Source organism: Malaclemys terrapin, chromosome 2 (genome assembly GCF_027887155.1).
Source record: "Malaclemys terrapin pileata isolate rMalTer1 chromosome 2, rMalTer1.hap1, whole genome shotgun sequence".
Classification (NCBI taxonomy): Eukaryota; Metazoa; Chordata; order Testudines; family Emydidae; genus Malaclemys; species Malaclemys terrapin.
In genome coordinates, this window is record NC_071506.1 from 38,954,401 (window position 1) to 38,971,579 (window position 17,179).

Here is a 17,179-nt window from a genome sequence, read left to right on the forward strand (position 1 = left end):
AGGGTGGACAATGTAATCAACAGTCCCTGTCTATGCAGTATTCTGATAGTTCAGAGATCAAAAGAACATCCTAGCATTTAAATGAATTGTAAACACAGGATATCTTGGTATTCATCTCTCTTTGAAATGTACTGTGAATAGTGGAGGAACAAGCAAATTGCCTTATGTTAATTCTATAGCTAAGTACCGGTGATGGACCTCCTTCAAAGTCATCCTAATGACCTTTTGTTCCAGAGGAAATCCCAACTTGTCAAAGAGGACATGAAATTGTATAAAAGATCTTTGGGTCCTGATTCTGTCATCTCAGATCTACTTAGGCTTCATCAGGGGAAGTTTGAGTTGCAAGACTGAGGTCCCAGTTATGCCGGTACGACCTGAATATGATATTTGGACATTGGACTATAACCTATGAACTATTTCTGAAAGAACTCTTTGCAACTACGAAGCTTACCATCTCTGTTATGAATATGCACCTAAATGAATTGAACTCATGTCTGTATGTATACTGATCTTTTAACCTTACTCTCTCTGTGTTGTTTTTTAATAAATTTTAGTTAATAAGAATTGGCTGTAGAGTGTATTTGGGTAAGATCTGAAACATTCATTAACCTGGGAGGTAATGTGTCCGATCCTTTGGGACTGTTAGAACCTTTTCTTTTATATGATGAAATAAAGATTTACAGAAATGTTCATCATATTTAACATGATGATCACTTTAAGGGAACTGTGTTGTTTGGACTTCTGAATAACCAGTTAGGTAATAAAGAAGCTGTTCTATGCTGGCCTGGTAAATCTAAGTAGTAGAATATCCACCAGCTTTATGGGGAATTGTCTTCCCCATTCTTTGCAGTTCACCCTAATTGAGTGATCTTGGCTGGCTCCCATTGGGACCCTGGTCACAATGTTATTTAAAAATCAACACAATTTTTAAATGTTGATAGAAAAATGCAAAATTGTGTATAGCGGCTTACAGTTGGGCACATACCATCACAAGAAAAACTTATTAAAACATGCACACTGCTGATGCACAAACTTTTGTCCTGTATCATTTAAAATGACTAACAAACTTTTAATTCAGATTTAGTATAGTCCTATTCCTTTTGAGGATGAGCCATGTGCCAAATTAAATTTTAACAGCCACCTGTTTCTGAAGTCTCTGAGTAGGAAAAACAAGAGAATAACTTCACAAGAGAAAAAAATATATTGTTTTTCATACTTGCATAACTCAAAAGAAGTGAACAAATTGTCTTCAAATTTAAAAGAACACTTTGTGGGCTAAGACTAAGCCCCAAGACTGCCTTTACAATGCTCCCAATCTCTGCTAATCCAGGTGCAAAGGACAATGTTGAATTCTGATCCCATGCATGACAGCATATTGCAGTATGCTAAAACACTGGACAAACATGTGCATCTTTTTATAATTATCAGTTTTTAATTCATGAATACTTGCTCTAAATAGCTATTGGTTTTATCTTAAAATAACTACACACTTAAAGTACTAAATTAAAATAGATAATTCTATGTACCATACCTGTGACTTTACTTCCAGGATCTGGTGCAAACAGCTTTATAGTAATTTTTGGCAACATCCATTGCATCCACAAACTAACACGTCCACTTGATACTCCAATGTTACTTGTTGTTTGCTCCAAGGTAACAGAGTCTGAGAATGGAGAATCATCACCACCTTGTACAGAATCGGCCTAGAAAAAGAGAAATACTAACTGAAAAGGCTCAATGACCAATCAGATTATGTAATAATTTAGAAATACTTCACATGAATGTCTAAAATACTATAACAGGTCATATTCTTATACTGTATATAATATGCTTATACACTGATCATTTGTAAGCCACCTTCCAGTGTGGCACTAAATTAGTATTTCATTGCACTATTGAGTAGCACAGTTAATAAATAATAATACCTGTGCTCCTAGCACTTACACAATAAGATAATTACCTTCAGAGAAATATATAATTACTTAATCAGTACTATTCAATTAGTTGGCAACACTATAAGAAACATGGTCAAATCTACACCATTTCATACAATCTGATGGATTATTTTCAAGAGAAAATATCTGTTAATTAAAAAAAAATACTTTTTAAAACGCAAAAGCACCACAGATTATGGAAGCATTGGTAACAACTCCATAATTAAGGGTGCATTGAGATTTGCTCTTAACACAGAATGGATAACCCTGTCTTTCATCTCTTTGGACTGAAATTAGTCTCCAAATTTGGGTCAATAATTCTCCACAGGACACCTGAATTTTCAATGTATTTTTTGGACAAAGGCTTTGTTAAATTTGCAATGGGAAAATTATACATAAGACACCTTCTCCTTTTGAATTTTCCTATTTTCATCACACCTCTGAAGTTCTTCTAGTTGAACTACTATAGACCGCCAAACTTCACACACACACATATTCTGATAATGTCTTGAACATGAGCCATTTTTGAATATTTAAAATTAGACACGTGAAGAGTTAGTCCCCCTATTCAGGAAAACCTAATGGTGTTTTGCCCAGATTATATGATGAAACTGTCAAGTTCTATCACTTACTTCCATTTTACAACACCGCTAGCCTGCCTCATTAGCTCTTCTCTTCACAAAAACCCTGGTGGATCAATGCTGGCCAACAGGGAGCTCTTGGGTGGAGGTGGGAAAGATAGTGTATTTGTGCATAACAGAGGGTGAAATCTGGGCTTTGTGAAGGAAAGAGAGGTTTGATTAGGTCTATGAGGGAGTAGAGGAAGAAGAGATGTAAGAGTGGGGGTGTGCTTTGCAGGGAGGCTGCAGGAGTGGATCCCAATATGTATGCACATACAGATGGAGTTCCCCCATTGCACTTCTGCCTGCTGGGATGAGGCAGCCAAGGCAGCAGTGCCTTGGGCATCTATGATTCCTCACACTGCCATAACAGATGCACTGGGAGACTCGTGGAAGCAGAACCATGGGTAACTTGAATATATCAGTATTTTGGCACTGCTGCCATGGGGAAGACCACATAGCTAGTCAGAGTGGCAGATGCAGGGACATTCATAGACAATGCCAGCAAATGTGTCCAACTGACATGACCAACCTATAGATTTAAGACCGTTGCACTCTGGACTTTTATCCTGGAACTTTTAGAAAAGCCAAAAATACTTACTCAAAATCATGCTAAGGAGAAAACAATTAATGTGGGGAACCTTGTTTTGAGGACTGTTGATATCTTCTGAGACTGTGTTCGAGGATGATTTGTTTACAAGATAAGATTGTTTGGGTTAAGACACTATTGGAAATAAATGCCATAACAAACTGGGTAGTTTTCCATGGACTATACAGTTATAAAAATCGAAAGGATTTCCTCAGCTTGTGGTTGATTTTCTTTCACTGGGAGTTTCAATACCTATTCTTTCCTTCACTTTTCTTACTTTTCTTTTTAAGTTGTGGGTTTAATGGTTACAAAACTTATTGGGTGTCAGGACATGCGTTTTTTAAGGTTTTAACAACATCCCTTAATGTCTTTTAGATTTGGTATTTGACTGCTTGGCTGATGCTTTCTTAGCTGGTTCCTGCCACCAGGAAAGAAGAGGAAATTTCAACCAACAAACTGGACCTCACCTCTGATTACCTTCCAGCCTGATCTTCAATGAAGCATGGGACTTTGTCTGCCTAAGGAAATATTCAGCTTCAACTAACATCACAAAAATCCATCCATATCTGACAGTACAGGAGCCTATTTTCCTCCCTTTTCCTTCCTCTTCTCTGGTTGCCACCCTGTTGTTATTTCCATCACTCATGAAGAACCCTACAATATTCTTGCACATTTAAGTGATTTCATTTGTCTTTTTGTAATATGTATATATAATGTCTGGCACAAATGGACTCCTTAACTCCTTAGGCTTCTAGAACCTACAACAGTACAAACAGATAATACTAACAATCATGTAATTATTAAGGAGTTAAAGCACTGGACAGACCACTGTTTTATTACTGTGGAAGGGTGCACACACTATCTAATTAACTCATAACCACCACTGTTTTGATGGTTATCCAGGACAGAAGTGTTAAATAAGAGTTTTCTCCTTTTTTCTCCCCCCCCCCCCCCCATATCTCCCTAATATGAAACAAAGGCAGTGAGAATATACTTGTTTTGTTTTGTATTTGCTCCTCAAAATGCTGGCTGAGCGCATGATGAGTTTCTTGATTGGTCTGTCATCATGATTAAAGTGCTCACCTATGGGAAGCATTTAGCTTCTGTTGCATCAGCAACCTCTGTTCCTTCCCTAAAATTGTAAAGACTTGACAGACAAGGCCACAAAGATGAGTGCTCTCTGAGAAAGAGCAAAACAAATGAAAGCCACATTGAAAAACCTGTTTGGATGATGGTTGATCAGACAGAGGGGAGCTACTTTTTTAGACTGACCCATACTATTTCCCCCTCCTATATGGAACACAGGACATAGACGAAGAACCTACTCTCTCCCAATGAGATTTTGGAGGAGTATCCTATCATCTAGAACGGGGTGGGCAAACTTTTTGGCCTAAGGGCCACATCGGGTTTTGAAAACTGTATGGCGGGCCGGTTAGGGGAAGCTGTGCCTCCCCAAACAGCCAGGCATGGCCTGACCCCGCCCCCTATCCGACCCCCCCTGCTTCTCGCCCCCTGATGGCCCCCCTGACTCCTTTCCCAACCAACGCCCCCCATTCCCTGACAGCCCCCCTGGGACCCCTGCCCCATCCACCCCCCACTCCCTGTCCCCTGACAGCCCCCAGAACTCCCACCCATCTAACCCCTCCTCTCATTCCTAACTGCCCCGCCGGGACCCCTGCCCCATCCAATCACCCCTTCTCCCTATCCCCTGACTGCCCCCCGCCCCCTCATCCAAGCCCCCCTCTCCTTCCTTACTGCCTCCCCGGGGTCCCTGCCCCCATTCAACCCCTGTTCCCTGCCCTCTGACCATCCTGCCCCTTACCCACACCCCCGCCCCCTGATTACCACCGCAAACTCCCCTGCCCTCTATCCAAGACCCTCTTCCCCCTTACCGCGCTGCCTGGAGCCAGCCAGGCCACCGCGCAGCACAGAGTACCAGATCAGGCCGGGCTCTGCAGCGGCGCTGCCTCAGGAGCTCGCAGCCCCTCTGCCCAGAGCATTGCACTGGTGGCGCAGTGAGCTGAAGCTGCGGGGAAGGGGGAACAGCAGGGAAGGGGCCGGGGGCTAGCCTCCTGGGCCAGGAGCTCAGGGGCCGGGCAGGAGAGTCCCGCGGGCTGGATGTGGCCTGCGGGCCGTAGTTTGCCCAGTGCTTATGTAGAATATTCATCTGCGCCACTAAAATCAATTACTAGATTCAGACAGAAGTGTTGCCTCTTCAAACTGCAGTTCTCATAAGCCTGGGACTAATCCCCCTGTTCTTTTCCTTGCTTCTATACTCCTCTCCACAGAAGGGACCTGCCCCCTCTTGATCCACCGGTTTGGAAACCTGACTAAGAGGAAAAGCTTTTTGCAAACTTGCTTGAAAAATCCATTGCAATTTATTTTAACACTTGAAAGTGCAGAAACTTCCATTTCAAAATGCATTGTAAAGTCTCAGCTAGATGCAGATGTAACTAGACAGCACAGAAAATAGTGGGACAAATCTTTCTCTTCCCAGTTGTGTGTGGACAAGGACTTGCAGCTTTGCTACCAGGAGTCACCCGAGAGATGGTGAGCGGCTGCTGCAATAGCCAATTTCTGTATAGTTTGTTTGCTGCTGTTGTTTTTTTAACATGCATCAAGTTCTCACTGTGAACAAGAGATAGCTGTCAGTTTTGCCAGTGAATCTGAGACCAAAACAAACACAGTGTTTCCAATTCTTGCAATATTTGATGCTTTTCTTGCCTCAGCTCCTGAAGTCAACTGATCTTATGAGATACTCAGAGTGGTCATTAAAATAAAGTTAGTTTCCAGCTTTCATGGTGTCACAGGTCGTCCCTTCACTTACCCTGTGAGTACTGCTGCCTAGCCTGTTCTTGTGGTCTCCTAGCCACAAACACATGCAGGCTGTTTCCCTTTCACCACATGTGCTTTTTAATCTTCAGTTTCAAAGCATAACAGATGGAACCACAGGTATACAGCAGGACGAATACTTTCACACAGCTTTCTCTCCTACCCACAATTCACTCTCTGAGCCCTTCTCTTTACTTCTCAATTCTTCACCAATATATCCTCCCAACCACTGAGCCAATTCCCTCATTAACCCAGCAACTGCCACCCAAGTCTCTAGTAATCCCCAACAGAAACTGGTTAATTGACTTCAATTAAGTTTGCAGTCTTCCCAGTGCTGCAGCAATCTCGTCACCAGGGTGCTACAAATAGCACCCTGTCTCATATGGTTGTGGAGAAAAGTTTGAAAATGTGACTAAAGTATATTTTAAAGGCAGAAAAACGAAAAGGGAAATTAAAAGAACCACAAATTTATTGTAATCTCATGATGTTTTGGGTCCCAATTTATTATTTTTAAATGCTTGATGCTGGCAACGCTGCAGACACTATTGCATGATGTCTTTATGATTTCAAAGTCTGGATATGAATTGGATATCCTATGGCTATAAATGTTTCAATTCAAAATTGGCATTAAATTTGGAAGCCGCTCAGATCAGTGAAAAATAATTTTACAATTTTAGAAAGATTTTATGCAAACCGACCGGCCAGGAAGAATGTTTGCATGGCACCAACAAGAAATTAAAAACAACTGGAAAAGACGGTTACTCACCGTTGTAACTGTTGTTCTTCGAGATGTGTTGCTCATATCCATTCCATTAGGTGTGTGCGCGCCGCGTGCACGATCGTCGGAAGATTTTCTACCCTAGCAACACCGGCGGGTCGGCTGTGGAGCCCCCTAGAGTGGCGCCTTCATGGCGCTGAATATATACCCCAGCCGACCCGGCGCCCCCTCAGTTCCTTCTTGCCGGCTACTCCGACAGTGGGGACGGGGGGCGGGTTTGGAATGGATATGAGCAACACATCTCGAAGAACAACAGTTACAACGGTGAGTAACCGTCTTTTCTTCTTCGAGTGCTTGCTCATATCCATTCCATTAGGTGACTCCCAAGCCCAACTTAGGTGGTGGGGTCGGAGTGAGACATTGCTGTGTGCAAAACCGCTGATCCGAATGCAGCATCGTCCCTGGACTGTTGCACTAGTGCATAGTGAGCTGTAAACGTGTGGACTGATGACCAAACCGCCGCTCTACAAATGTCCTGTATTGGAACATGTGCCAGGAAAGCAGTCGAGGAGGCTTGGGCCCTCGTGGAGTGAGCGGTGAGGTGCGGTGCTGAGACACCTGCCAGGTCATAGCAAGTCCGGATGCAAGACGTAATCCAGGAGGATAGGCGTTGTGAGGAGACTGGTGAGCCTTTCATTCGGTCGGCCACTGCAACGAAGAGTTGCGTCGTCTTTCTAAAGTGCTTTGTGCGGTCAATATAGAAGGCCAGGGCCCTTCGTACGTCCAGGGAATGCAAACGTTGATCCTGGCGAGTGGCATGTGGTTTGGGATAAAAGACCGGGAGAAAGATGTCCTGGTTGATATGAAAAGGAGAAACCACCTTAGGGAGAAAGGCAGGATGTGGACGAAGCTGCACTTTATCCTTATGAAAAACTGTGTAAGGGGGCTCAGATGTAAGCGCCCTGAGTTCAGAAACACGCCTTGCTGAGGTGATGGCTACGAGGAAGGCTGTCTTCCAGGATAGGTACAGAAGTGAACAGGTGGCCAGTGGCTCGAATGGAGGACCTGTGAGCTTGGAAAGAACCAGGTTGAGGTCCCACGTCGGGACGGGCTGACGTTGTTGTGGGTACATCCGGTCTAAGCCCTTGAGGAATCTAACGACCATCGGGTTAGAGAATACCGAGGACGTGAATTCCCCTGGGTGAAAGGCCGATGTAGCGGCCAGGTGAACTCTAATTGAAGATATCGCCAACCCCTGCTGTTTTAGGGAGAGGAGATATTCCAAAATGAGAGGAATGGGTGCCTGCAACGGGGACATGGCTCGTTGTTCGCACCAACAGGAGAACCGCTTCCACTTGGCCAGGTACGTGGTGCGTGTTGAGGGCTTCCTACTGCTCAGCAGAATCTGTTGGACAGAGTGCGAGCATTGCTGCTCTGCCTGGGTGAACCATGGAGCAGCCACGCTGTGAGGTGGAGTGATTGCAGGTCGGGGTGACGCAGCCGACCGTGGTCCTGAGAAATGAGATCCGGACATAATGGAAGCGGGATCGGTGTTTGAACCGAGAGTTCCAACAGTGTGGTGTACCAATGTTGTCTCGGCCACGCTGGAGCGATCAGAATTACCTGTGCCTGGTCTCTGCGCAATTTGAGCAGTACCTTGTGGACCAGAGGAAACGGAGGGAAGGCATAAAACAGGTGGTCTTTCCAGGGAAGGAGAAACGCATCCGAGAGGGAGCCCGGAGCTCGACCTTGTAGGGAGCAGAACACGTGGTACTTCCTGTTGTCTCGAGATGCAAACAGGTCTATCTGGGGAAACCCCCACCTCCGGAAGATGGAATGTATGATGTCCGGACGGATAGACCACTCGTGCGTCTGGAAGGACCTGCTGAGTCGGTCCGCTAGAGTGTTCTGGACTCCAGGGAGGAACGATGCCGTGAGATGGATTGAGTGGGCGATGCAGAAGTCCCACAGGCGAATGGCCTCTTGGCATAGAACTGACGAACGTGCTCCTCCTTGCTTGTTGATGTAAAACATGGCCGTGGTGTTGTCGATGAGAACTAACACACAACGGCCACGTAGTTGATTGAGAAATGCCTGGCACGCCAGGCGCACCGCCATCAGCTCCCGAACATTGATGTGCAGGGCTAACTGGGGTGCAGTCCACAGGCCCTGGGTATGGTGTTCGTTGAGATGGGCGCCCCAACCCAGAGATGAAGCGTCTGTGACCAGATGCAGAGAGGGTTGTGGGGCGTGAAATGGCATCCCTTCGCAGACCACATTGTGATCTAGCCACCAGGTGAGGGAGGTCAGGACCGAGTTCGGGACCGTGACCACCATGTTCAGGCTGTCCCGATGTGGACGGTATATTGATGACACCCAGGTCTGGAGTGGGCGAAGCCGAAGTCTGGCATGCCTGGTTACGTACGTGCAGGAAGCCATGTGACCCAGCAGGGTAAGGCACGACCTCACCGTGGTAGTTGGGAAGGCCTGTAGCCCTTGAATGAGGCTCGTGATGGTGCCAAAGCGGTTGTCTGGCAGGATGGCTTGTGCACGTCTGGAGTCTAGAACTGCGCCGATGAAATCTATTCTCTGGGTAGGTTCTAGAGTGGATTTGTCCTTGTTGAGTAGGATGCCCAACTCGTTGAATGTGTGCACTATTCTGTGGACGTGAGCTTGAACTTGCTCTTTGGTGCGACCGCGTACCAGCCAGTCGTCTAGGTACGGGAACACCTGTATCTCCTGCCGACGAAGGTACGCTGCCACGACAGCCATACATTTCGTGAACACTCTTGGGGCCGAGGATAGGCCGAAAGGAAGGACTGCAAATTGGTAGTGCACCGTGTTTACCACGAATCGCAGGAAGCGTCTGTGGGGTGGGTAAATTGAGATGTGAAAGTATGCGTCTTTCATGTCAAGGGCGGCGAACCAGTCTCCAGGATCGAGGGAAGGGATAATGGCCCCCAAAGAGATCATGCGGAACTTCAACTTTACTACGAATTTGTTGAGTCCGCGCAAGTCCAAGATGGGCCGCAGACCTCCTTTGGACTTGGGGATCAGGAAGTAACGGGAATAAAATCCCCTGCCCCTTAACTCTATCGGAACCTCCTCTATGGCCCCCATGGCCAGGAGCGTAGAAACCTCCTGTATAAGAAGTTGCTCGTGAGAAGGGTCCCTGAAGAGGGACGGGGAAGGGGGGTGGGAGGGGGGGATAGAAGAAAACTGGATAGCGTATCCCTTCTCCACCGTGCGGAGGACCCAGCGGTCCGAAGTTATAAGGGACCAAGCACAGTGGAAGTGGGAGAGGCGATCCCGGAAGGAGGGGGCTGGATCCTGGGGGATGACTGGGGCGCCGTCCTCGACCGCACCTTCAAAAGTTCTGCCTGGGGCCTGAAGGTGGTCTAGGTGGCCCTTGGTTTTGGCCGGGTTGAGGGCCGGTCCACCTTCTTCTACCACCTCGCCCTCGCCTCCGGGTCGAGTCCTGTCTCTGACGAGGCGAGGGGGGGGGTAGAAGCGCTGAGGCTGCGGCCTAAATGGTCTGCGCTGAGGGCCCACAACATGCATCCCCAGGGAGCGCATGATTGTTCTCGAGTCCTTGAGGCTCTGCAGGCGAGAGTCCGTCTTGTCCGAGAACAATCCATGTCCCTCAAAGGGCAGATCCTGTAGGGTTTGCTGCAGCTCCGGAGGCAAACCCGAAACCTGAAGCCAGGAGATCCTGCGCATAGCGATACCCGAAGCCAGGGTCCTCGCAGCTGAGTCTGCTATGTCCAAGGAGGCCTGCAAGGAGGTCCGAGCCACCTTCTTGCCCTCCTCTACCATGGCTCCAAACTCTTCCCTGGACTCCTGGAGAATCAACTCCTTAAACTTCCCCATAGAGTTCCAGGAGTTAAAATTGTAGCGGCTCAGTAGCGCCTGTTGGTTCGCCGCTCTAAGTTGCAGCCCTCCGGCTGAGTAAACCTTACGGCCAAACAAATCGAGCCGCTTAGCCTCTTTTGATTTAGGCGCTGCAGCCTGCTGGCCGTGGCGCTCTCGTGCGTTCACTGATTCCACCACCAGTGAACACGGTTGGGGGTGGGTATACAAGTACCCGTAGTCCTTAGACGGGACAAAGTATTTCCTTTCCACCCCTCTCGCTGTGGGTGGGATAGAGGCAGGAGTTTGCCATATCGTATCCGCATTCGTTTGAATCGTGCGGATCAGGGGTAACGCCACCCTCGATGGGGCATCCGCTCCAAGGATATTCACGATCGGGTCGTGCACCTCCACTATCTTCTCCGCCTGCAGGTCCATATTACGGGCCATCCTGCGCAGAAGATCCTGGTGAGCCCGAAGATCTATTGGAGGTGGGCCTGTGCACGATGTGCCCGCCACTGCCTCATCCGGAGAAGAAGAGGAAGATGCCTCCGGTGGAACAGGATCCAAGGGCTGGTCCTGGTCTCCCTGTTCCTGGGCTGGAGCATCACCTGTGCCTGGGTCCAGGGCGTCAGGTGGTGCGGACCCAGAAGCCTCCATGCCCCCTGGCGGAGGCCGAGAAATGGTGGACTCCGGGGCCCCTCTGATGGAGTGACCGGAGCGAGAGGTCGAAGCAATTGGAGCCCCTTGCGCCTGATGGTACGCCCACGGGGTCCAAAACGACCAGTGAGATGGGCCATGAGAATGGTCCCCTGTCGTGTCCTGCCAATGTCCCAAGTCCTGTTCCTCGGCTTGCCCCTGAGGGGGGTATGCCGATCTCGAGAGGTCCTCCGAGGAGTGGGACACCGATCTCGATGGCCACGGCGGTGCCGAGAGCGTCGAGACGATTCCCATTGGCTGCGGTGCCGCACGGTGCCGGTCCGGAGATGATCTATCTCTACGCGGTGCCGGCGATCGGTGCCGGGACCGCGACCGGTGCCGATGACCTCGTCGGTGCCGGGAGTCGGATCTGGACCTCGACGAGGACCTGGAGTATGCCCGGTGCCGGGAGCGGCCTCTCGACGTCGAGCGTCGACCGTAGCGGTGCCGAGAACTACGTCTCGACGTTGATCGGTGCCGACGATCATAGCGGTGCCGAGACGTAGAGCGGTGCCGCGAAGAAGATCTTGGTCGCGAGTACGACCGGTGCCGAGGCGATATTCGGTGCCGGGACTGCGAGCGGCGTGGGGACCTGCTTCGGGACCTGGATCGGTGCCGAGGTTCCAGCCCTTGCGATGGAGGGCTCATCAAGGCAGGTTTCCCCCTCGACTGGACCGGGCGAGTCAACGGTGCAGTCGGTGCCGGTGGTTGAGGCGGTGCCGGCTCCGTGAGAGCTATTAAGTCTCTCGCCGCCGCGAAGGTCTCTGGAGTCGACGGGAGGCACTGTATCACCGCCGGTCTCGGTGGAGACGCTATCTGCACCGGACTCAACGGCCTCGGCGCCGGAGTCGACGGTGCTGGAGGCACCTGTTTCCGGTGCTCCACCGGCGGACGCGGCTCTACCCCCGGCACTGGGGGAGCCGGCATCTTCGGCACGGATGTCCCCGTCTTATGGGCTTTTTTATGCCCCGGGGATAATGACCGGCGCCGAGGCACTGCTTGCGGTGCCGACGAGGTCCGGTGCCGGGGAGGCTTGTCTGACGCCACTCGCGTGGTCGTCATAGCCGGTGCCGCCGGGGCACTGCGCACCGAGGTGCTAGGTGCCGGGGCCTGACTTGTAGATGGAGCGTCCGGACTAAGTGCCGCCTCCATCAGGAGTTGCCGGAGCCGAAAGTCCCGCTCCTTCTTGGTCCTTGGTCTGAAGGCCTTACAGATCTTGCACTTATCTGTTTGATGGGACTCTCCCAGGCACTTCAGACAGGAGTCGTGCGGGTCGCTCGTGGGTATAGGCTTAGCGCAGGAGGCGCACTGCTTGAAGCCGGGAGCGTTGGGCATGAGCCCGGCCCCGCGGCCGGGGGAGAAAGGGGGAGACGACCCCCTTAATCCCCTGAACTACTTAGAACAACTAGAACAACTTTTAAACTATTTAACTATTTAACTATAAACACTAGAACTATAACTATAACTATAACTGTGATACAACAAACTAAGCTAGGGAGAGTGGAGAACAGCTAAGCAGCGCTCCACAGTTCCAACGACCGTCAGGGGCGGTAAGAAGGAACTGAGGGGGCGCCGGGTCGGCTGGGGTATATATTCAGCGCCATGAAGGCGCCACTCTAGGGGGCTCCACAGCCGACCCGCCAGTGTTGCTAGGGTAGAAAATCTTCCGACGATCGTGCACGCGGCGCACACACACCTAATGGAATGGATATGAGCAAGCACTCGAAGAAGAACTGTGCAAATTTCTTTGAGAATTCTTGGCCTTCACAACATCCTCTGGCAAAGAGTCCCATAGGTTGATTGTGTGTTGTGTGAAGAAATACTTCCTTTTGTTTGTTTTAAACCTGCTGCCTATTAATTTCATTTGGTGACCCCCTAGTCCTGGTGTTATGAGAAGGAGTAAATAGCACTTCCTTATTTACTTTCTCTACACCAGTCATGATTTTATAGACCTCTATCATATTCCCCCTTAGTCGTCTCTTTTCCAAGCTGAAAAATCTTATTAATCTCTCCTCATACGGAAGCCATTCCATACTCCTAATCATTTTTGTTGCCCTTTTCTGAACCTTTCCAATTCCAATATATCTTTTTTGAGATGGGGCGAACATATCTGAACACAGTATTCAAGACGTGGGCGTACCATGGATTTATACATAGGCAATATGATATTTTCTGTCTTATTATCTATCCCTTTCTGAATGATTCCAAACATTCTGTTCGCTTTTTTGACTGCCGCTGCATGTTGACTGGATGTTTTCAGAGAACTATCCACAATGACTCCAAGATCTCTTTCTTGAGTGGTAACAGCTAATTTAGACCCCTAATTTAGAAGCCTCTGCTCCTTAGATGTGCAGGCACTGGCTCTATGGCTCCTATGCTGAGGAGGTGGTTTATCTCCTGATGTAACAAGCTCTTGTGAGAAGGGTCCCTGAAGAGAAATGAGGAAGGGTATTGGTGGGGGTGGGGGGTGGATGGAGTAGCCATCTTGAATGATATCCACCACCCATTATTTGGAGGTTATCCGTTACCAGGTGCTGCGGAATGGGGCGAGACGATCTCTAAAAACATCAGTGAAGTTTTCCAGCATGAAATAAGGAGAGTGCTCTATGGGCACCTCAACCAATCCATCAAAACTGTCTCTTTGAGGTGGAGGGCTGAAAGGAAATTTGCTAAGATCCCGACATCTTTTGTCTGGAGAACCTGGGCTTCTTCCTCTAAGGTTTATACAATCTCTGTTTATATTGAGATGAGAGAGTATTGTGAGCGAGGCTTAAATGGTGGCTGAGGGCTGTACTTCCTTTTGTATCCAAGTGTATAGATCTCGAGGGATTGAAGAGTGGCCTTCAAATCTTTTAACGTGCGGAGGGAAGGATTAGTCTTTTCAATAAATAATTTAGTCCCCTCAAAGGGGAAGTCCTCCACCATCATTTGGACCTCCTTGGGGAAGCCGGAGAGATGAAGCCATGAGGCCCATCTCATCACAATGGCAGTTGAAATAGAATGTGCTGCCGTGTCAGCTGCATCAAGTGCAAACCGGAGAGACCTTTTTGCTACCAGATGGCCTACATTAACCAAGGCTTTAAATCGGTCCTTGTGAGAATCGGATAGCTGTTCAATAAAAGAACTAAGCGTCACTAGTCACATAGTCCACTAGGCTTGATAGTTTACCACTCTGAATTGAAAAATGGACGAGGAGTAGGCCTTCCTGCCAAACAGGTCTAGGCGCTTGCAGTTCTCGTCATAGGGGGTGGACTTAAAGTGGTGTTGGCAGCCTTTAGAGTTATCTGCGTATACAATGAATGAATTTGGAGGCGTGTGAGAGAACAGGAATTCCGTGCCCTTTTCTGGCACATAATATTTCTTGTCCACCTTCTTACAAGTTGGTTGGACACACCTTGGTGGGTAGAGCCTCATTAATAGGGAGGGCCACTCTGGAGGAGATGGAGGAATGTAGAATGTCCATCACCTTGTGGCGCGACTCAGACAACTCTTGTAAACGTACTTGGAATGCATCTGCCACCCTCTGTACCAAGTCCTGGAACAGTTTAAAGTCACCTGTCATAGATGGCAGAGAGAGCATCACTGTCTCATTTGGTGATGATGATGAGAAGTGGGCTGGAGGAGTGACTACCTCCTCTATTTCCCTTGCTACTCAGGGAGTTCAGAGGCCCTTGAGGCAGTGGCTGAAGTAGGGCACTTCCTTGGCTGTTGGCAGGCCATACTAGCAGTGATGGAGGCCTGTTGCCTTTGGGCCTGCCAGGGTCCCAGTATGGCCATTGTGATGGGAAGGGGTCTGGTGGTTAGTACCCTGGTTGCCGAAGCCAGGGAGGCTGTGGGTCACAGGGGTGGTATGCCTGGTGTCCGTAGTGAAACTGGTCTCTGTATGGCAGGTGAGAAGAGCGTTGGGAAGCTAGGTCCTTTTGCTCACTTTCTGATTCCAATGACAAAAAGGGTGGTGCATGGCAGGAGGTCATCAGTGAGCCAAGGGCTCTGGGTGAACTTGGTACCAGGGCCCCAGCACTGAGCAAAGGAGAATCCAGTGCATCGGACACCAAAAGATCCATTGGTACAGAGAGCGTCAGTACCAGCAGAGGCTGTTGCTGCCAAGAGACTTATACCGACAGTGTCGGAGACACAGACCTGATAGCAGGGTGCATCGGTGCCTGACGTATCATCATCGGTACTGATGTTGATGACAGTACCAATAGAGCCTTCCCCTGGGGTGGATCTTACACCCCTGCGGTACTGATGCTTCTTTGCCTATGCCCATCAGGTCTTTAGGCATTCCGACTTCCCCTATCGGTTTGGTACTGCTCGTGCCCTGGGTACCAAATTTAGATGGCTTCAGTGTCATTGGTACTGATAATACAGATTCAGCCGGGGATTATTTTCAGCTCAATCGGAGCTTGCTATGAGGATGCATGGACCTTTTCTTACAGGCCTTAAATGAGTGGTTCATAGGTGTCTCTCTTAGCTCACTCCCTTAGAAGTGGAAGTTGCAAAGTGAGGGCTCCCACAGGGACTCTGGAGGTTGAAGGGCTGACTCCATGAGTAGGAGTTTAAGTCTCAGTTCTCTGTCCTTCCTGGATCTGGGCTTCAGCTGCTGACACAAGCCACACTTCTGTGGAATGTGTTTCTGTCCCAGGCAGCGAACTCACTGCGAGTGTCCATCAGCCACTGGGATAGATTCCTTGCAACGGAGGCACTTTTTGAAGCCCGGAGAGCCAGGCGTATCCTTGTCTAGGAGGATCCCCCCACAAGTGGTCGACGGAAGACAAAGTTCTTTTCTTCTTCTTCTTCTTCTTCTTCTTTTTTAAGGCAATGGCCAAAATAAAATATAACAAAGCAAAGAAAGAAAAAGGGCTTCCCAAGAAGCTAAAATTAGCAATTCTAAGAGAGTTAATGATCCGCAAAGAGACAGCTCTAGCTCGGTCTCTAGCCAGCAGCAGTTGAGAAGGAACTGAGGAGGAATTGCCCATGCATGCTGTTTAGCCTCATGGCAGGCAGGACGGACTGCTACCAACGTTCTTCAATCAGCAGCACAGGGACGCATACACACCTACAGTGGAGCACCCATGGGGACACTGCTCAAAGAAGAATTGTCCATTTATTCCTATCCTTTGTTTTCTATCTTTTAATGTATTATTGATCCATGAGAGGACCTTCCCTCTTATCCCATGACTTCATACTTTTCTCAAGAGACAGTGGTGAGGGACCCTGTCAAAGGTTTTCTGAAAGTTCAAGTACAGTATAACCGCTGGATCACCCTCATCCACATTTGTTGACTCCCTCAAAGAATCCTAATTGATTGGTGAGGCATGATTTTCCTTTACAAAAGCCAGGTTGACTCTTCCCCAACAAATCATGTTCATCTGTGTCTGATACCTACATATATCTTGGCCCCTGGCTCCTCCTCAGCACTACATATGATATGCCTCGAGAGGTCCCCAACCTTCACACCTGGCAGGAAATTCCCCCTGTGGTTCTTCCAGTCATCACAAACCCAACTATCTATATTTTTAATAACCAAATCCCTCTTAGTATTCCCAGTCTCCTCCCCTAGAGGTGTAGTGCGTGAGGATAACATGACATCGTCTACAAGGAGATCCCAACTATGGGATCATTTCTCTCCACTCCAGTTTGATGTTCTTCTTCCCTTTCATCCTCCTCAAAAGCACAGAGGCTGTCTGATTAGGGATGGGACTGCTCTACTGTGTCCTGGGAAGTCTCGTCTATGCACCTCTCTATCTCCTCTAGCTCCTTCAGTTCAGCCACTCTAATCTTAAGAGCCCATACTTGGTCTCTGAGGGCCACGAGTTGCTTGCACTAAATGCACACATATGCCACCTGCCCACGAGATAGAGAGTCATACATGCTGCATTCAGTGCAATAAACTGGATACCCCCCGCCCTTTCTGATGCTGGACTTAAGCCTGCAT

The 17,179-nt window shown here is 48.7% G+C and overlaps 1 protein-coding gene across 6 annotated transcripts in view; it reads right to left on the bottom strand.

Moving 5' to 3' along the window:
• The window catches only part of VPS13B (vacuolar protein sorting 13 homolog B), a 960,935-nt gene that overhangs the window by 362,089 nt on the left and 581,667 nt on the right, over positions 1-17,179 (bottom strand). For all 6 annotated transcript variants that reach the window (XM_054017509.1, XM_054017507.1, XM_054017510.1 and 3 more), the window contains exon 26: positions 1,532-1,703. In XM_054017509.1, the coding sequence (XP_053873484.1) occupies positions 1,532-1,703 (172 nt within the window). The remainder of the gene's footprint in view (positions 1-1,531; positions 1,704-17,179) is intronic.